Source organism: Phyllopteryx taeniolatus, chromosome 5, assembly GCF_024500385.1.
Source record: "Phyllopteryx taeniolatus isolate TA_2022b chromosome 5, UOR_Ptae_1.2, whole genome shotgun sequence".
NCBI lineage: Eukaryota > Metazoa > Chordata > Actinopteri > Syngnathiformes > Syngnathidae > Phyllopteryx > Phyllopteryx taeniolatus.
This window is the reverse complement of record NC_084506.1, coordinates 27,875,165-27,896,332: the sequence shown is the minus strand read 5'-3', so window position 1 is coordinate 27,896,332 and position 21,168 is coordinate 27,875,165. Positions and strand designations below refer to the sequence as shown.

Here is a 21,168-nt window from a genome sequence, read left to right as displayed (position 1 = left end):
CTATCTCAGCTGATGACGGCCAAAAGACGGAACTACGCCAGTCAATCGCAGGGAACATATAGAGATTGACAACCATTCACACTCATATTCATACTATCACTGAGTTTGAGCTGAATCCACGCTGCCTGCATTGAAATCAGGCAAAACAATACACCATTAGTGGCGTCTGAAAATAAATTAATAGAACTCATTCATGTTTCTTCTGCATTTCTATGTGAAAGGTGTATAACAGCAGAAACATTACAGCACTAGAAACCAGCTACACCACATACAGAAACAAATTCTATATTTGTTTATTTACAATAAACTATGTATGATCTTAAACTTCTTTAATTTCCATTTACAGAGAACAATGGCTCAGATCTCACTAACCATGGACCATAATTCTGTTGGCTTTTGAACTTCTGCACTCCAGTGTTTTGTTTGGTTGGCTATGTGAGTTAAGCCTACATGCCAGTAGCACAGTGCTCCTCATTGAGACACAGTGAATGGCCACAAAGCTGTCTCTTGGGAACACTCGTAAAAACGTCACATCCTCTTCTAAATCAGCGAGCTGGCTCCTGGTCGTGAGCGCTTATTCTCCTTTCCCTTCTTTTGTTTCCTTTCTCCTCCTTTTCCACCTCATTTCCATCCCGCTTCTCCCCACTCTTAATCGCAGAACCCAGCACACATCAAGAAGTAGTTGACCAATCAGACCATCCATCCCTTTTAAGTGCAGTTAGTAACAACAGTCACTTACCTTCCAGCAGGTCTCTTGCCAAACCTGGTTCTGCCCCCGTGGACCGAACAAAGTCTGACAGGACCGCATCCATGTCCAGAGTCATGTGATCATGTGTGTGCGCTGCCCACGGTGCAGCGGAGGCCTTGGTGGACGCCAGCCTTCACGTTCTCATCTGACAAAGAAATAATGAGAAAGGTCGTATAAAAACAAGCACTCAAGAGAAAACTTTTTGCGTCCCAACTGAAGCTGGGGTCAAACAAGTGCAAGCGGCGCTCCTCCTCATCTTACTCACAGTCATAACATAACACCCAGCCGTACAGATGTAATATCAACAGAGCCGCAGCCAGAGGTCATATACAGGACACACCTGCTTGTTTCCAAAGCCTTTGGCCCACTGCCTGTAAGAGCAACAAAGCTCTTTTTCCTGCCTCTGTGGGCTGATGGCTGTGATTGAGTATCTTAAACCACATCAATGCTTCTGTTTACTAGGAGAGAACATGTTTAAGTCCAAGAAACACAGCCACTAATTTCTCATGGTCAATAGTTAAGGTCACAAACAATACTAATGAGATGCATTCACTCCCTCGTTCCGCGGAATGAATGACTTCATGCATAACTTTCATTCCTCAGGAAGAAGCAGCGTGGGGGGTTCAGAGAGCAGCTCCGAGCAACAGCAGCAAAGAAACAAACACCCACAGGTTTACAACACCAATAGTGGACCTTTGTGTGCAGAACAGAGCCTGCTAAGGCCTGTGGCTTTGACCCAAGAAGAGATCAAGCCCACTGGAGATGCCCCACCCGCATCTAAAGACATTCAGTTCGCCTTGCGGGCTGTTTGCATTAAACAGCACAAATGACAGGAGAACAGACGCATCTAGGCTTTAAAATGTCCTCTCAGCTACCATCGGCTCTCAAGAGCTGCTAACCGATTTTAAATTTAAGTCAAAGTTGCAATTAGGGTGTACAATAGTTTAGCTGACCTAGTTACTGTCAGCCATTTGGACTGCGTTATAGGGGGAGAGTGAAAGAGAGCAAGCGACAGAGAACGAGAGAGCGAGTGACAGAGTGAGAGAGACTGCCAGCGTGCCCGTATCAGGTCTTCCTGTTTACCTGAGTCTGATTTTCATAACCTCCCTCTAACGGTATCCCTGGGGCAGGACTATTCTTCCGCTTTGTGCTCTACTGTTCAGGCACGTCAATAAACAATTTCTTTATTGTTTATTTTGTAGTAACAAGTAACAAAGATGGTTAGACGAAATTTATCGGAGTAAAATGACTTGTATACATTTTACTCAGGAAATGAAGTGGAATAAAAGTGAAAGTTGCCAGAAATATAAATAACCAAATCAAGTACAGATACAGTACATGAAAATTCTACTTAATAAAACGAGCAAACATTTTTACTTTGGTTCATGATTACAAGACCGGACCATGTCAAACTGTCCTTCAGCAAAGACACTGTACTTTACCCCCACTTGCTCCTGATGTCATCAGTCAATGAATGAGGAGATGTTGTTAAAGTGCTTCAAGTAACTTTAAGGTATAAAAGGGCTATGCAAGTGAAAACCCATTTACCTTTAACCAACCCCAAGCTCTACATTTTCAAAATACAGTGGTACCTTGACTCGGGAGTTTAATTTGTGACCAAGTTTACTCTTATATCAAATCAACATTCCCTGTTAAAATGAATTGAAATGCCATTCATCCGTTCCAGCTCCCAAAAGCCAATGCAATCATCCTGATTGATGTGCACGTCTGATCTGCAACTACAGGAAACATTTGGTTGAGGTTATTGCTGCCAAAGGAGGGTTAACCAATTATTAAATCCAAGGCTTCACTTACTTTTTCCTCCCTGTCTTGTTAATGTTTAGATGTGTATGTGTATGTATGTATTTGTTTTTGTGGTATTAGTTTAAGCAGACAGTTTATTCTTTTGATTTAAATGACAATCGGACTACATTTTTGGACCAATTTATGCAGAAATTGAAGAATTTTTTCCTCCCACTGTAGCTTTTATGTGAAGTGTTGAGGGACAAGACACAGAAATAGAAACTATTCCAAGTAACCTCATCTTTTCCTTTAAGAGCAGTCATGTTCACATCAGCCCCCCCCCCCCCCCCCCCCCCCCACGTGGGAGGTAACTGTGACTCAGAAACAGCCGGCTGCATGTTTCTATCTGACATGAAATCATGTGGGCGGGAGTCCGTCGTTCCGTTAAATCCTTTTAAAACTTTTTCTAGTCACACATAAAGCATTACAAAGTGAACTACAGAAGACGTTAAGTAAAGAGACAACGCTGTAATATTTTCTCTACGCTATCCACATGAAGGACTTAAAATGACCACTAATTCCACATGAAAAGAAAATACGGGTTGGTTTCCATTTGGCTGTTTTTCACTGAAACCAGAGCTGCAAGAGAAAAGCTGGCAACTGGAAAAAGAAGGGCTTTGGTATTCAACTCTTCAAGGTAGGAGGCTGGAGCTAAGGTAGAAAGTTACAGTAACTAAAAAATCTAAAAATAAATAAATAAAAAGTTGTGGAACTGGTGTGGAAACAAAATTATTTCGCTTCTAATAAATATTACCAGGGGTCCACATAAGTGGTGTCTCTGTCTTGCTGTACAGCAGCTACGACAGTCTGTCAAAATTTGTTTTTACGTGTAACCAGACTGTGTTGCAAAAAAGATTTGGGACTGGTGCCCTTAGAGAAGTGGGCCAAATCAGCTGATCGCGCAGACCCATAATGCAAGTCAGGGGCGGTGCTAGCTTGAATGGCGCCCTGTGCGAGACCTCGCAATGGCGCCCCCGTCCCGCATCCTATCATCTTCATCCTCGTTAATGGCAGTGTAGACTGGCACGACAACAGTTCCTCCCCCTTTGCCATAAATTTGAAATAAATGACAAGAACATTTACTCATGGGATTAAAGAAAGAACAAGATCCCGGATACAAGCGGCCGAAATGAGTTTCCTCCGCAGGGTGTCCGGGCTCTTCCTTAGAGATAGGGTGAGAAGCTCGGTCATCCGGGAGGATCTCAGAGTAGAGTCGCTGCTCCTCCACATCGAGAGGAGCCAGATGAGGTGGCTGGGGCCTCTGATTCGGATGCCTCACGGACGCCTCCCTGGTGAGGTGTTCCGGGCATGTCCCACCGGGAGGAGACCCCGGGGACGACCCAGGACACGCTGGAGAGACTATGCCTTTCGGGTGGCCTGGGAACGCCTCGAGATCCCCCTGGAAGAGCTGGATGAAGTGGCTGGGGAGAGGGAAGTCTGGGCGTCCATGCTAAAGCTACGCCCCCCGCGACCCGACCTCGGATAAATGGTAGTAAATGGATGGATGGGTGGATATTGCTGTATCTACTTCTAAATCTTACAGACTGTGGCATCAGTTTGCCTAAGTTCACCTTACAAAAGAGGCTCACGTTTGTTAGAGTGTATCAAGGCATCTTACGGATGAGATCAATACAGTAAATGTATTTGGCTGTCAGTGCTGCTTTTCTTATGAAGCACATACAGGTTTTTAGTTAGCACACTTACTTTCCGTATTTTTGCTGAGGTTTGATGCGAAGCCATCAGATGACCGCGGGACCGTTTGGACCAGACGCAGCTCTAGTCCATGGCTTCACAAGTTGAGAAGGAGAGGAAGACAGTGGGGATGCAGAAAACCTTGAAATACAAACAATAATACAAGACATCCATTGAAACTATACTGTTAAGGTTCTGACTGACTGAATTCAGTTTGAAGCTAAGACATCGAATGGAATCACACTTCTACTGTCTCAACTGAGTAGAAGCATTACTATGATCTTAGGTATTTTTTTTAACTCGTCACTGACTTTCATTCGAGTTATATTGGAGAAAAGGCAGTTCCACTGCCTTGTTTGTCGTATTACTTGTCAGCTTCTGCAAAATGACATTCCGAGATAAACAAAAAACATTTATTTTGCTCACAGAGCCTCAACTCTAGTAGTGACAGCACCAAAATGGCTTTGGTGCACAGGCTATCAGTATCTCAATAAAATGTAGACACACGTGAAATGAGTAGAAACCTGGTTGAGAAAGTGCAAAACTAGCCTTACCATCTTTGCTTATACACAAAAACATGTTAACTTGCTGATGCTGCTAAATGCAGAGAAGCTGCCTGGATGGATGATAACTTCCAGGAAGGACCATCATGAATGACACACATCCAACAGAAGTTATATGATGGATTGGGACAGATTGACGGTATATAAAAGACCTCCAACCATAAGAAATGTAACTAAACTGTTCCATAAATGCAACAATACAATATGTAGTGTGTATAATTACTTTCATTTCGCTATTTTTCTCCTCAAATGGTATACCTAAAGCCAAACACTAAAGCAGCCTTGTTATGAACCCTGCAGGGAAAATGCCTTCCTTGAAAGTATTTTTTGATCATGTTTTCTACCCAGTAGGGCACAGCGGGCAACACCTTACACCAGCCTCTCCACAAGAATGATGGCAAGCATCGAAGAGTTGGTGTCAAAGTTCTCATAGTAAAAATAAAATATACACCATGCGTCATTCATTGTGAACACTAAAAAGGTTACGCATATGAGTTCAGTTTCCTTATTTGGATTCTGAAGCAAGCCTGAATATGCTCTTTTACTTTAACAACTGCTTCAGTCTTCAACTATTACATCAATAATTGATTATATTGGGAAGAAGTCAAATGATAAATGACATACTCGTGTAGTAACATTTTCCAAGCATGTTCATTTGTTGCAGGTCTTAAAAAATAATTTATCATGGTTCCTGCCAACATCAAGAGGGTTACGTAGCAAAGTATATTAGTTAGTTAGATGGCATGATTATTTAAAAACAAAACTAAATTCCAACGAAGAATCTACAGTATGACTTCGGTTTAGGCGTGAACGGCAAAGTCCACCCCAGAATTAAAATGGAACTTTGGTCCATTCTTGAAGTCGTACGGTATCCTCTATTAATCAGAAAATAACTCAAAACTAAAATGCTGACTTGCATACTATGCAGTGGACCCCAACTATCCACAATTAGTGAAAATTCACAGATAATTGACCACCACTGAGCGTATTTCAAACTCGTAGCCCTTCGCATTAGTCAGTATCAAGTAACTCTTAGTTTTTAAAAGGTTGATGAGTCTGGGAAAAAAACAGTGATCTGGAAAAATTTATTTTGTAACAAACTTCAATGCAAAATAAATTATCTGATTATTCGATGAATCAATGGAATAATCGATTCTAACAATATAATTAGCGTTATGCTCTCACTTTGAGCTAAGGAGCGCACACTTGGGTAACAGCATCAAGTCATGTATTATTCACCAGTGTGTAGTCACAAAATTACTCTTGTTAACATGTCATCTACTGATCTGTGAGCAGTGAACCTCAAGTCATGCTATTTTCACTTAGGCATGTGCACTGTAGATAGTAAATACCAAACTCTTATTATTTTGCCAGTGAAAACGATGGTGGACATTCAGACACTGACGTTACCACTACTATCAACACACATCACTTCACCTACACAATATGTCCGCCTTTGGAAAATTAATACTCTCCTGTACTGTATAATACAGGAAGGCAATCAGCAATAATCACCAAGAGGAAAAGGTTGATTTTTTTTTCTCCCTGATGCTTAACATCTACATGAACAACCTGCTGTTATTCTATGAATGTACGCATGCACTGCTTATGCATGGCCATGATACAGTAGTGGGGTGAGTTAATAGTCACCCACGTGCAATGCATATTGCAGCACGTGGGAGGTAAACTGGACTCACACTTGAACGCCTTTGCCTGCATTATAGGAAGATACATGTACTGTACATGGAGGTTTGTGGCAGAAAATTCTAGTTATAGGTCCAGTATGTCTTAAAATCATCTTTACTCAAATTAAACAATCACCAATGTTAAAACATGCAGTGGCTTTTCCAAGCTTTGTTCTTGATATTAGTTTATCTTTAATGTGTTATTTGAGGCACGGTGAACGACTGGCGACTCACAGTTCTGAGGACCCGGGTTCAAATCCGACCTTGCCTGTGTGGACTTTGCATGTTCTCCCCGTGCCTGCGTGGGTTTTCTCCCGGTACTCCGTTTTCCTCCCACATCCCAAAAACATGCATGGAAGGTTGATTGAAGACTCTAAATTGCCCTTGGGTGTGAATGTGTGCGCAAATGGTTGTTTGTTTATGTGCCCTGCGATTGGCTGGCGACCAGTTCAGGGTGTACCCCGACTCTCGCCCGAAGATAGCTGAGATAGACTCCAGCATGCCCGCGACCCTTGTGAGGATAAAGCGGTACAGAAAATGGATGGATGGATGGATGGATGGATGAAGAAATCACCATTTACTTCTCAGTTTTTGTAGAAAAAAGAGAGAATTTAGGGTCACATTAAATCAATCAAAATATGGTACTTTCAAAACGATATGTTAATCTTCAATACTTGGTTGGGAATCCCTTTGCTTGAATCACTGCCTTGATGCACCGTGGCATTGCCTGGGAGTTATGGAAGCCCAGATTTCCTTGATGCTTGCTGTCAGTTCTTCTTTGTTTTTGGGTCTGGTGCCCCTCATTTTCCTCTTGATAATACCCCATAGATTCTCAAAGGGTCACTGATGGTGTAGTGGTACACTCGCCTGACTTTGGTGGAGGCAGTGTGGGTTCAGTTCCCACTCAGTGACGGTGTGAATGTGAGTGTGAATGGTTGTCCGTGTCTATATGTGCCCTGCGACTGACTGGCGACCAGTTCAGGGTGTAGTCCGCCTTTCGCCCGAAGTCAGCTGGGATAGGCTCCAGCGTCCCGCGACCCTAACCACGATAAGCGGTGTTGAAAATGGATGGATGGATGGCTTCTCAAAGGGGTTTAGATCTGGCAAGTCGGTTGGCCAGTCAAGCACTGTGATGGCATTAGCATCAAAGCAAGGAAGATGAAATCTGTATTACCATATATATCCTCAGCAGAAGGAATCATGAAGTCCTCTAAAACATTCTGGTAGACCTCCATTACTTTGGGAGAGGTTAATCTTTTTCTCATCAGTCCATAAAACTTTGTTCCAAAAGTTTTGTGGCTCATCTCTGTACTTTGCAAAATCCAATCTGACCTTCCGATTCTTTTTGCCGATGAGTGGTTTGCATGTTGTAATATGGCCTGTATATTTCTTCTCTCGAAGTCTTCTTCAAACAGTGAACTGTGATACCTTCAACCCTGCCCTGTGGACGTTGGCAGTGATGTCACTGTTGTCTTTGGGTGTTTCTTCACAGTTCTCACAATGTTTCTGTCAACTGCTGTTGATACCCTTGGCCGATCGGTTCGATGTCTGTTGCTCGGTACACCAGTAGTTTCTCTCTTTTTCAGGACATTCCAAATTGTTGTATTGGCTATGCCCAACGTTTGTGCAATAGCTCTGATCGAGTTTCCCTCTTCTCTCAGCTGCAAAATGGCTTGCTTTTCTCCCATAGACAGCTCTATTATCCATCTATTATCTATCACGGGCGATTTCTCAGATCGGACCCGACATATTTTGTTTATGTACAACCGTTAGTTCTAGCACTAGCTTGCTAGGAAATACAGACCCATTCCAAAAAATTTAAATCTGCATCTTCATACAGCTCCTCAGCAAAAGGAATCATTAAGTCCTCTAAAACATTCTGGTAGACTGTTGCGGTGACCTTGGATTTAAGAAAGCAGAGTTTACCAACACCTGCACTGGACATTGCACCCCAAATCATGACTGACTGTAGATATTTCACACTGGACCTCAAGCAGCTTGTGTTCTGTTCTTCACCCAAACCCTTGGACCTTGATTCCCGAATGAAAGGCACACTTAACTTTCATCGGAAAAGAGGACCTTGGACCACTGGCCAACAGTTCAGTCCTTCTTCTCCTTTGCCCAGTTGAGACGCTTCCTACGTTGGCTCAGGCTGAGAAGTGGCTTGACCCGAGGAACCGACAGTTGTAGCCCAGCTCTCGAATGCGTCTGAATGGGGTGGTTTTTTAAGCTCCCGCCTCATTTCACTCTTTCTGGATCTCTGCTAGATTCTTGAATCTTCTCTGTTTGATAATCCGCCGAAGCCCACGGTCATCACGTTTGCTGGTGCATCTTTTCCTGCCACGTTTTGTCCTTCCACTAGACTTTCCATTGATATGCTTGGACACAGCACTCTGTGAACAGCCAGCTTCCTTAGCTATGAACTTTTGTGGCTTACCCATCCTATGGAGGGTAACATTGATGGTCTTCTGGCCAGTTGTCAAGTCTGCAGTGTTCCCCATATTGAACCCAACTGAAACAAATGAACCAAACTGAAGCAATTTAATGACACCTGGGGTAACCTAAGCATGTGCTTTGAGTTTAGTAGATCATTAGTGTGTGACACTGAGTTTAAAACATTTATGGCCTGCAAAATTTGGGCTGACTTCATCACAGTATTAAATTTTTTTGAATACCTGAGTTTGTGGGTTTTATGAGCTGGAAGACCAAATTATTGAAAAATGAACAAATAAATACTTGAAATTGTTTAAATTCTGGGCCCTGAATCTGTAATCTATGAAAGTTTAACTTTTTGAATGGAATTATGGAAGTAAATAAACTTTTCCATGATATTCACATTTTTGGGAAAGCGTCTGTACAGTACATCCATGCATTGTCACCCTACAGAAATGCTATGCATGTAGTAACAAAGTCATGCCAGAGTAGCATCTGCTCCATTTGCACACTGATTGAGGAGTATCTGTAACATTTACACAACCAACATTGTCCCAGATTATCGCACTACTCGTCACTTTAAACCGCATACACTCCTTGAAGTCTCAGCGCCCCTTGCACAATGGTCATTGCACCGGTCTATTGCAATATTAGTTATTCGAACTGCTCTAAGTGCTAGAGGACTCTGCATCTTTTTGCACAATTGTTTTTTGTCAATGTCTCTGTCTCCAAAGTGTTCTGTAAATTGACTGTCTGTTGTACTAGAGCGGCTCCAACTACCCGAGACAAATTCCTTGTGTGTTTTGGACATACTTGGCAAATAAAGATGATTCTGATTCTGATTTTTGGAATCGTGACAACAGTAGTCCACACCCATGCTGTATAAAGGATTCTTCAGTTACCTAAAAACACATTTACAGGTTGAAAACTGCATCTCAAAGCAACAGACCCTGCTTTATCACCTAACTGTATGGCCATTTAAGCCAACAGAAAGCCTAAAGAGTAATTTCCTGAAAAAGGCACACACAAAAAAAATCCACACAAAAACGGCAAATTGTGGGCTGAATAGATTGTTAACATAACAATAATATGTTAGCAGCAAAAATAAAAAAATAAATGTGACCATACAAAAAACAAATCTAAAAAAAACTAAAAAAAAATTCACAGATTTTGATTTGTGATAGTTTCGATCAGGGGTGTCAAACTAATTTTTGTCACGGCCACATTGTTGGTACGGTATCCCTCAAAGGGCTGTTATGACGGTGAAATCACATAAATCTTTCATTGCCAATCATAGTATTACTTTATATAAACAACAAAATGATGGATAACTAGTTTTTAAATCAGAAGTCAGTTAACAGTATACTCAACTATGGTTCAGGTTATTGTAAAAAGGGGTTTGGTAACAACAACAAAAAATGCTTGCTATTTCTCAACATTATTATTTATTACATATTTAAATGTGAAATTTTGGTACAGATTTTAGCAACAATCATGGAAGTTGACGCAAATAATTTGCTTTCGCCGGCCACATAAAATGATGTGGCAGGCCGGATGTGGCTGCGAGATTGACATGCCTGCATCTGGTTTTATTATATCCACTTGATTCATCTGGGAGGTGTTGCTTGAGGATTAAAATAAATTTGTGTTTTAACAGTATTTGATTTCATATCTTATCAAATTATTAATTGATGTCTTTTGTGTTCATGTTTACTTGTTTGACTCAATAGCATTTTGCGTAACTACGATATCAATGAATTGTGTAACTACTGTATTCATGTACTATATGCTGTACTAATCTATTATTTGTACTGTTTATTATACTGTATGTGGACACCAGGAAGATTAGGAAACTGCTACGGCACAAGCTAACGGGCATGTCGGCAGCGGCTAATGCTTGAGACTGTCATGGAGATCTTCACCAAAATACTTTGCCCACAACACCAAATAGTTATAATACTGACTACTGTATAGCTCATACAAGTAATTTAGCATACAGTATGATCGCCAGCACTTGATGAAATTTAGATCATCTAGTGATTTCGAGTTCGTAACTATGACGGTTTGGGGCGAACTAAATAAACTAGCTACAGTACCTTTAAACAACAAAAAACACAGTTTACTTCCAACTTCACAGAAAACAAGAATAATAATAGTGAATCACGTCCATATAATTTTGTATTGTGTCCGAATCCCATAAATGCATTTTTCGATGACGAAAACACTTTTTGAAGGCAGATTTGCGCAGATACAACCACGAGTTATTCGGCAATGTGTCTTCATTCAATCCACAACAAACAAAGCTTCAAAAATTAGCAGTGTTACTAGTACTTAAAACGCACAAGTGATGCATAAGTAGCCATGTGGTTCTGTTGAAATTGGTATATTTCCCCAACACCAAGTACTGTATAGTTCATACAAATAAGAAGACGCTCATGGAATTGCGTGCATATATTTGGCTGATGCCGTTGTGTGGGCCAATGTCATCCTGACTTCAAATTGATCCCACGGGCCAGGAGCTTGACATGTTTAGATAAATTAATAGATACTTTATTCATCCCATGAGGAAAATTAAACAGCTGTACAGAAGTGGATAGGCTAAAAATCTACAACACTTACCCTTTTCTGTTTGGGGAAATGACTGTGCAAGAGTCAGACAGCTGCTTATTGGCTCCAAGCCAGGGGGATCCTTTGGAAACACAGCAGCCAGGAGCCTGCATCAGTTTTGATCCACTGTCAACAATCATGACACAGATGTGACACTGCTGCCCTGCTTTACAACTCCTGGGCCTTTAAAAGTCTAGACTCATGCTTCACATGCCAGGTGAGAAATGCAACAGGAAGCAATAATGTCACTTTACATCTCATTGCCACACTGCACACTGCCAGTGCAGCAAGAGTGTGCAAAGAATTGGAACTTGTTTTTAGAACATGAATATTTGAGGTATGTCTCAATCAATGCTGCTCTGAAAAGGATGCACACTACTGACTCAACGAACACAAACTCAGCTACGTGTGCAGCATTCAATAAAAGCAAAGCTAATGTTGCTGAGGGGCACAGGAGAAGATCTAAACCCCCTTAAATGTCAGCCCCCTAGCTCTGCTATCACTGTAAATGAAACCTGCTTTCTCGACTGGGGCCTTTCCAACCCGGTGTCACACGCACAGAATTCTTCAGTTTTCATCAGATCAACTCATGTACCGTAATTTCCCGTGTATAATGCGCACCCATGTATAACACGCACCCCCAAAGTTGACCTCAACATTTTGGAAAACCCTTCTACCCAGGTATAATGCATTTTTACAATGCAAGATTTTGCTTCCACCCATATGATCAAAACAAATTATTATGTGTATTTTGTAACTTTTTTTCAAAGAATTATTCTGAAGTTAAGCACTTTATTTGAAAACGTAATACTTTGTTTTATTTGCTTGCTCTTATTTTGAAATTCACAGCCCTACTTTTTAGTAAATTAGAAAACACATAGTTGTGCTCATATGTTTGATTACCCAGGCAGAATTTGTGAGATGGGTACAATTCTTTAAAGAAAACATGAAGGACCAGGTGAAACACATTTCATTTTAATGGGATTCAAATTAAACGGCCAAGCATTTCAGAAAAGCATTATCATTAAACAAAACATGACCATAAAGAAATTAATGATGGTTATTGTTCAGTCATCAGTCATATTTAAAAAAAAAAAAAAAAAAAAACTATTTCACAAATTCTGCCAGGGTATGTAAACTTATGAGCACAACTGTACATATAAGCAGTCATACTTACCCCCGCCATATTGGAATTAAAGTGTAGGCTACACATTTTTTAACCCAATAGGTGGCGGTGGAATATTAGAATCAAAGTGTACACCTTTCTCATAACCTCTAGGTGGCGGTGTCATTTTGGAATGAAAGTGTACAGCTTTTTCATAACCTCTAGATGGTGGCATTCATTTATAAAATGTGAAAGTTTTTTCCATTTGCCCCTATATATAATGCGCACTTGTGACTTGACAATTTTGGGGGTGGGAATGCACATTATACACGAGAAATTACAGTAGTTCTGAAACCTACTGTAAATTGAAATAAAATTATTATGCATTTATGTGAATTTTGTCCCAATTCATTGTGATGTAAAGTTGCTACGGTGAAGTTTTCGCTCAATGTTAAGCTTTTTTTCTGCCATTGGCTCTTACGTTGGTTTGAAGACTAAAATAAATGCTAAAAACCATCAGTGCAAATGTGCAACCAACCATTTAACTTGTTAGCTGTCTCAATGTTGGTATAGACATATTTTATTGTTTAACTCGCCCAATTGAGTGAGAGTTGACTTCACTGAAGCTCCGCGCGGTGTAGCCTGAGGCTCGGAGTGCGTCAGACGCTACACATCTTGGTAGCCTCCGTTGCACACTATAATCTTATTCCAAGTGTTGCACTGAGGCGACTAATTTGAACAAAGTTAAGACACACTTTTGTTCGCCGCCGTTGGGCACAAGGACGTCTTCGTGCATGTTCTTCTTCGTTGGTTTTCACCACTTCTACTTCGGGGTCGCCGGACTAGGCATCTAAACTGGGAACCGAAATTTTTCAATTTGAACAATTCCGGGAGAACCGGAACGTTAGTCCCGGTTCCAATCGGTTCTTGATTCTCGATGCCTAACCCAAATTTTGCACAACAGAGTTTCCAAAGATTTTACATATTGTAAAGAATTGAAAATAGTCATTTCTTGAATTTGCAGCATTAGGAGGTCATATTTACTGAAATCAAAAGCTATTTCAATCAAAAACAATTTAACTGGTCAAGTTATATTTTAACACTGGACTTATTTGATTGCAGCTTCATAATTATTACATCCATTGTACCTGTGAGTTTTTGGAGTGTTTCTGCTTGAATTGCTTTGCAGGATGTCAGAATAGCCTCGCAGAGCTGCTGTTTGGATGTGGATTTCCTACAACCCTCATAGGTATTTTGCTTCAGGATGCTCAAAGAATCCTCAATAGGGTTGAGGTCACGGGGCGATGGGAGCCACACCATGAGTTTCTCTCCTTTTCTGCCTATAGCAGCAAATGATGTAGAGGTATAGTATCGAATTTTGTGCAATTGTGATATCTAATTTCACGATAAAATTTTTGTACAATACATGCAGTTGTTGCATACATCCTCAGTTCCTTAATAAGGTGCTCTGAAAGGCACTTTGAATATGTAAGTATGTTTCGTTACAGGTATGTTTAAAAATATGCACCCATCATTTTCCTTACCGCTTATCCTCATTAGGGTTGCGGGCGTGCTGGAGCCTATACCAGCTGTCTTTGGGCAAGAGGCGGGGTACACCCTGAACTGGTCGCCAGCCAATCGCAGGGCGCATATAAACAAACAACCACTCACATTCACACCTACGGGAAATTTAATCAATTAACCTACCATGCATGTTTTTGGGATGTGGGAAGAAACCAGAGTACCCAGAGAAAACCCATGCAGACACGGAAAGAACATTCAAACTCCACACAGGAAAGGCCGGATTTGAACCCAGTTCCTCATAACTGTGAGGCAGATATGCTAACTAGTCGTCCACCGTGCCGCCTGTTTAAAAACATGATATATATTTTTAAAAGGCAATTTTTGTTTAAATCATACATTTTCTTTATTGTTCTTAACTCCTATAAAAGTGGGTTGCAACCTAATGACAATAGAAAAAGCGGGTCCCAGGGTGACAGAACTTGAAAACCACTACTTTAAACTGCTCTCCCTGTTGACCCAAAGTAATTTCCAATTTCCTCTTTTGTTTTGGCTGTTAACAGACAAGGGTGTGGTGTTATTGAATTTGAAAGGGCATAGGTACTGCCTTTACTCATCAATATGTTATTCATTTGTTTGTTTGATAAGCATTCAATGAGAGCCGAAGAGAGCAGGCCTTTGTTTACTCTACTTAAGATCTTGAATGAGCAACAGCTGAACAACTGATAGTCACTGATGGTGTAGTGGTACACTTGCCTGACTTTGGTGCAGGCAGCGTGGGTTCAGTTCCCACTCAGTGACGTGAATGTGAGTGCGAATGGTTGTCCGTGTCTAAATGTGCCCTGCGACTGACTGGCGACCAGTTCAGGGTGTAGTCCGCCTTTCGCCCGAAGTCAGCTGGGATAGGCTCCAGCGTCCCGCGACCCTAACTAGGAAAAGCGGTGTTGAAAATGGATGGATGGATGGATGAACAACTGATTTGAGCCTGCATTTCCGATACAGGCACTATTAAGCAGCAGCAGAAAGAAACTGACAGACAAAATGGAGAGTTTCCAGAAGCATAGAAAAGGACGTCTGACCTCCTTTTGAGTGTGAAAGAATATGACCTACTGTGGGTTTTCATGAATCTGAATTGTGCCACAAAGGATATCCTGTGCAACCGTGTTCTGTTTGAGTTGGAAAAATGTTCCCTTGCTGCTGAAGACAGGAGATACCTTTACCCGTTTCCCCTTGTGGGGAAAATGCTACAAAGGTGGACGTCTCCGGCAACTAGCCTGCTTCCAGGAGTGATGCCAGTGGAACCTGTAGGATCGACCACAATCCTTTCGGCTTCATTAGTTTTTGATGCTCATGTAATAGAGGCCCCGGAGAATTAAGCTGATGTCTAGCGCCATATGCTGCATTTTGCATGATGTTAGGAATATTTTTCCAACAAGTTTGGTTGAAATAAAAATTGTACGACCTCTGGGAGATTTGGCTTTATAGTGTCCTCTTTATAGCTTTGGACCTTGTGCACAGCTGGAAAAATAAGGCAGCTTAAAATACTATTATTGAAATGCTTTAACAATAAAAACTGCTTTGGCTGACATAGACATTCATAGATCATTGCTTGTGACAATGTAGGGTAAATTAAAATGCCACAAACCATTAATGGCTTTACGAAATAATAGGCGAGATCAAGTCATTTCTTCAATACAATAAATTAAAAGCAGCAATAAAAAAAAAAAAAAAAAGAATACCAACACTCCAGAGCACCCTCGAACTGCCAGAGTTTTTCAAGCAAATAGTGAAGCTTCTCCCGCTCCCTAAAATCTCTTAAAAGTTTATAAATTAATTTCATATACTAAATCAATCCATTTACCAATCACCAAATGAGAAGCAGACCTTTCCATGTCTGCTGACCGTAGCTACTGGATACAGATTTGTAACAATACGTTTAGAATGACAAAAAACACAAATCTACAGCTTATACAAAATAAAGTGGGTCCCTGCAGCCCCCACCGGGTGGCCAGTTGTCGGGGCGCTTCGGTGGGGTCGGCGGACCGCCCTGAGTCCCTCAGTGTGGGACGTGTCCCGTCACTGGGCTGCTCTCAGGTGGAACCCTGGGTCTGATCCCGCCCCTCGATTGATTGGGTGGGGCCCTCAACCTCCGCGGTGCGGGCACAGCAATTACAGGACACTTCTGTCAGTCTTTGTGTATGTAAAAAGGTGTCAATTCACTTGCATGTGTCCGCAGGCACACACCCCTGGGACTCTGTCACTGGGTGTGGGGCCACTCACTTATTGGGACAAATAACTCATGAATATGCAAATTGCTTGTGTAACCCCTCGCTTATGCTCTCATCCTGTAGACCTTTATAATTTACATAGTTAATCCCACCACACTTCAGTTGTACAGCCGGGTTCACAACCCTTGTCCTGCATGCTTCCTCTCCTGTCCTTGTCCTGTTCTATGTTGTCCTGTCCTTCCCTCACAGGGTGTAGCACTAAAGCCCCATGCAACACTCATATTTAATGTTTCATTGTTGTAGATAATGTAATGACTTACTTCTCTCATCCTGATTACAATTAGTGCTTTGTCTTTTGTCTTTGTTTCTCTCACCCCTCTAGAAACTTTGTTCGGTTCGACTGATCGACTCTGACTCTCAATAAACTTCAATTATAATACCATAAAACCACAGCGGAAGCTTAAAAACTCCACTGTGACAGAGTAAAACTGTTCCGGCATAAAAGGGAAGCAGATCTTCCATTATGCTTGACCTAACAGCCGAACAGGACAAAAAAAAAATAATTTTAAAGTCCTATACAGTACAGCAAAGCGCCTTTAATTCGGCTATGTAGTCTGTCAAGACACCATTTCATGATAAATATCATACTAAAGCCTCTTATGAAGTCATCAGAAATGTCAAAGCCACACAGGCAGTAGAGCACATGAAGCTCTGGTAAAGCAGAGCCTTATCTTGTCAAAACTCTATGATATCCATTTAAATCCGCGTTATCATCAGACGATTTTGACTTTCCAGAAGCGGAATGTGGATTTTCATATAATTTCATACTTTGATAAGTCAAACAGTACTCAGCGTGAATGAATGATAAAGTGTCTTAAAAAGACGATCCTGGATTTAACTACTCAGTATTGAATATAAAATGGGATTCTGACTACCAAGATACTTTACGGAGTCAAGGTAAACAAAAACCAAAAAACAATTCGGTAAGGCTTTCTGTTCAGGACTCGGACCCGAAGCTTGCCAGCTAGTTCGGCTTGATTTGGTCCACAACAGAGATTGATTACCATGCTCACAGTTAACCAATAAAATAAAGAGAGGGGGGAAACAAACTAGCTATAAAGGGACTAAATGCTGCTAGTGCACACTGATCGACACGGCTCAACGCGAAGGAAAGGAACCATCGCGAAAGAAATGACAGTCGACGACTCTTCAATGCACATCAAGCAACTGAGTAACGCTCATCGACCGACGCGCTGCTGAAAAGCTGATACCGTTTCAGGTTTTGAGGTTCCATATATAATATCTTACTATTTATTTATTTAATTGAACCACAAAAACATTACATGACTGTCAAGAAAGAGATGGCCACAAAGAAGAGGAAATTGGCAAGACAAAAGAGAGAGAGTATAGATATTTTGAGGCTTTTGACAGTGATCGATTGCCCCATTCACTGACTGCACCCATGCATTTTGGCGACAGAAACTCTCCGTGCTTGGCTTTCTAGCCACAAATACATCCATCCATCCATCCATCCATTTTCTGAGCCGCTTCTCCTCACTAGGGTCGCGGGCGTGCTGGAGCCTATCCCAGCTGTCATCGGGCAGGAGGCGGGGTACACCCTGAACTGGTTGCCAGCCAATCGCAGGGCACATAGAAACAAACAACCATTCGCACTCACAGTCATGCCTACGGGCAATTTAGAGTCTCCAATTTATGCATGTTTTTGGGATGTGGGAGGAAACCGGAGTACGGGGAGAACATGCAAACTCCACACAGGCGGGGCCGGGGATTGAACCCGGGTCCTCAGAACTGTGAGGCAGACGCTCTAACCAGTCGACCACCGTGCCGCCTCACAGTAAACCACGAAACAAAAATATAAAAAGTATGAATACTGCAACAATCTCAATTTGGTCGCAAATGTACTTACTAAGTGTGAAATTTGGGCTTCTTTAGTTGAACACAAAGCTGAGATATATGTAGGGAGACAACACTTGTTCTGCTGCATAGATAGTTTTATTGTAGCATTTGCCATCCAATAGAAGAGCATTTAACCATTCTGCCTGTCAGTAAATAAGACACTGGCATAGATAGAACAGCAAATATATATTTCTGATTAACACAAAATAATTTAAATAATTATAATACAATAACACGTCAGCCTCACAGTTCTGAGGTGCGGGGTTCAATCCCCGTCCCCGCCTGTGTGGAGTTTGCATGTTCTCCCCGTGCCTGCGTGGGTTTTCTCCGGGCACTCCGGTTTCCTCCCACATCCCAAAAACATGCATTCATTGGAGACTCTAAATTGCCCGTAGGCATGACTGTGAGTGCGAATGGTTGTTTGTTTCGATGTGCCCTGCGATTGGCTGGCAACCAGTTCAGGGTGTACCCCGCCTCCTGCCCGATGACAGCTGGGATAGGCTCCAGCACGCCCGCGACCCTAGTGAGGAGAAGCGGCTCAGAAAATGGATGGATGGATGGATGGATGGAATACAATAACAGCAACAATCCATCCATCCATCCATTTTCTGAGCCGCTTCTCCTCACTAGGGTCGCGGGTGTGCTGGAGCCTATCCCAGATATCAGCAAAAATAATAATAATAAATCATAACTACATGAACATACTTTCACTAGTTTTAAACTAACTATACAAGATGTAATTGATTTTTCTAAGAGTCAACGTGTACCGAACAAAACCGAAAACCATGACTACAAAACGGAGACACGAACCGAACGGTGGATTTTGTGAACCATTCCACCCTCACTGTATACTGTATAAACTGTATTAGTACATCTTGGCGGTGCCAGCCAGCTGGGTCTCTCTTATGCTTCAAACCCGGAAACAGTATTTTCTGTGTGTGTAAAAGCTCATGTGCATTTTGATTGGCTGTTACACCCACAACATTGTGGCACCGTGCACTGGTGATTCAAATTTTGAATCCCAGGAAAACCAGTGGCCCACCGTTGGCTACTCATGAAAATTAGTTGCCAACCTCCATGCACTGCTTGACAGTACAGTCGGCTTCGGCCATGTCGCTCGGTGTGTGGCGGGCTCATCATGTACATTATCTGGTTTGGCTTATTCAAGTTCTAACTGTGTTTTTGTTGTTTAACAAATTCAACTTTTAATGGCTTTCAGTGTCAGGGAAATCTGCGAGCACAAAAAAAAATAAAAATAAAAATATATATATATATATATATTGTTCACAATTCTGCTTTACAGTAAATATAGGTTGCCTAACATTGTGAGATGAGCACCTCAGTGGCCTCTAGATGACCCCACTCTACATGCAGGAAGATGCTTGACATGGCCTCCCCACCTGTAGGTATGTCTGAAGAGCAGGGTCCACTTTAAAGAAGGGCAGTGACTGGACGGTGGTTACATCTCCTCTGATGGACTAAACTTTGGCGAATGTAGACATGGCAGAAAGCCATGACTGTCATGTGCTTTTTATTATAGGAACCATTGCTTTCTTGCTCTTTTTTCACAATTACAGATCATAATGGGGGAATTCTTTGCTAAGGTAATAGCAGTAGTGGTCAGTTGGCAGGGATATTTGCAAAGGAATGTCACTGCGCATTGTCTGAGCGCTGCCATGAGTGACAAGAAAGCCCAGCTGAGTTCCACATAAATCATCATCTCTGTTCTGATTTTGTGCGTCTAAATGTCACTGACAGGAACAGAATTCGCAGTGGTAACTGATCGGGTGCCAAGCACCGTCTCTTTATTGACGCCTTCTGTAGTAGACGGCATGGCACAAGCTTAGCCTGGCACCCACCGGCTCGCCTTGGCTTTGTGGCTCTGTTCTAGCCTTGTCCAAAAAGCAGGATAGCGTTGAATAGATACTGTATGTTGTAAACAAAAGGAAAATAAGAAATAATTTTGGAATCATTTGTTCACTTCAGTTTTCCCAACTTAAATTGATGACTGACAGACATAAATGTAAAGCTGAAAAAAAAAAAAAAAGGAAAATAGTGGCTTCGTCATACCTTGAGGCATTCATTGATGGGAGACACCATTAACCAGGCCATTGATGAGGAAAATGTACATTACCCAGGAACTAGATTAAAAGTACTACTGTACTATGCTGCATTTGTCCACCTCTAATAAGTCATGTATGATTATTATGCTCATATCTCTTTATGTTACACCATCTGTCCCAGGAAAAAAAAAAAGTGTGATTGATATTCTGTATGCTAGATTCAGTGAGCTAAATGTCTATTGGTTAGAAAACGGGCCAGCCTCCCAAAACACATCCGACTGTCACATGTACGTGTACATTGCTACTGTATATCACAAAAGCTAGATGTGACTAAGCACACATAGCCTCACATTCATGTTGACCGTGTTTAACTCTTCGCCACTGGTTATCGTTGTATCGCGTCCACTTGTCGTAATGGGTGGCCTTGGATGTTTGAGCCTCAAACCTAAAAATAAAAGCTAAACCGTAGCCCAAGTGGAACGCATCGAAGCACGTCCACGCACATACAGAAGACAGGTGCACCTGTCCGCAGTGCTAACCCATTGTGCTCGGCAGTAAAGCAGTCATAGAAGCGGGGCCTGCCGTACTGTGAGGGGAGCCCCCCCAAAAAATGAAAACCCGAGTGTTTCTTACCGTTCTGCCGTCAGTCATTGCTCCCCATCGTAACGCTATCAGTACAGACCTCTTGACGAACCGTTAATTCCTGGCTGGCCGTCTCCCTCCCTCCTCTCTGTGTCTTTCTCTCTTGCGCTCGCTCATCCCCGTGTCATATTCCTCCGCTGCAGCACAGATAAGCCACGCCC

At 41.9% G+C, this 21,168-nt stretch overlaps 1 protein-coding gene across 5 annotated transcripts in view; it reads right to left on the bottom strand.

Annotated features, from left to right (window-relative positions):
- Window positions 1–21,156, bottom strand: part of otud7a (OTU deubiquitinase 7A) — a 53,612-nt gene extending 32,456 nt beyond the window's left edge. For 3 of the 5 annotated variants that reach the window (XR_009788671.1, XR_009788670.1, XM_061774459.1), the window contains exons 1-3: window positions 20,999–21,156; window positions 4,256–4,384; window positions 740–893 (exon numbers count right to left, since the gene is read on the bottom strand). Coding sequence is in view for 3 of the 5 variants with exons in the window: in XM_061774459.1 (XP_061630443.1) it covers window positions 740–824 (85 nt within the window). In the remaining 2 variants the exon portion in view is untranslated. Of the gene's footprint in view, window positions 1–739; window positions 894–4,255; window positions 4,385–11,543; window positions 11,614–20,998 lie in introns of all 5 variants that reach the window. The other 2 variants (XM_061774460.1, XM_061774461.1) reach the window with 2 other exon arrangements.
- Between the last annotated feature and the right edge of the window lie 12 nt (window positions 21,157–21,168).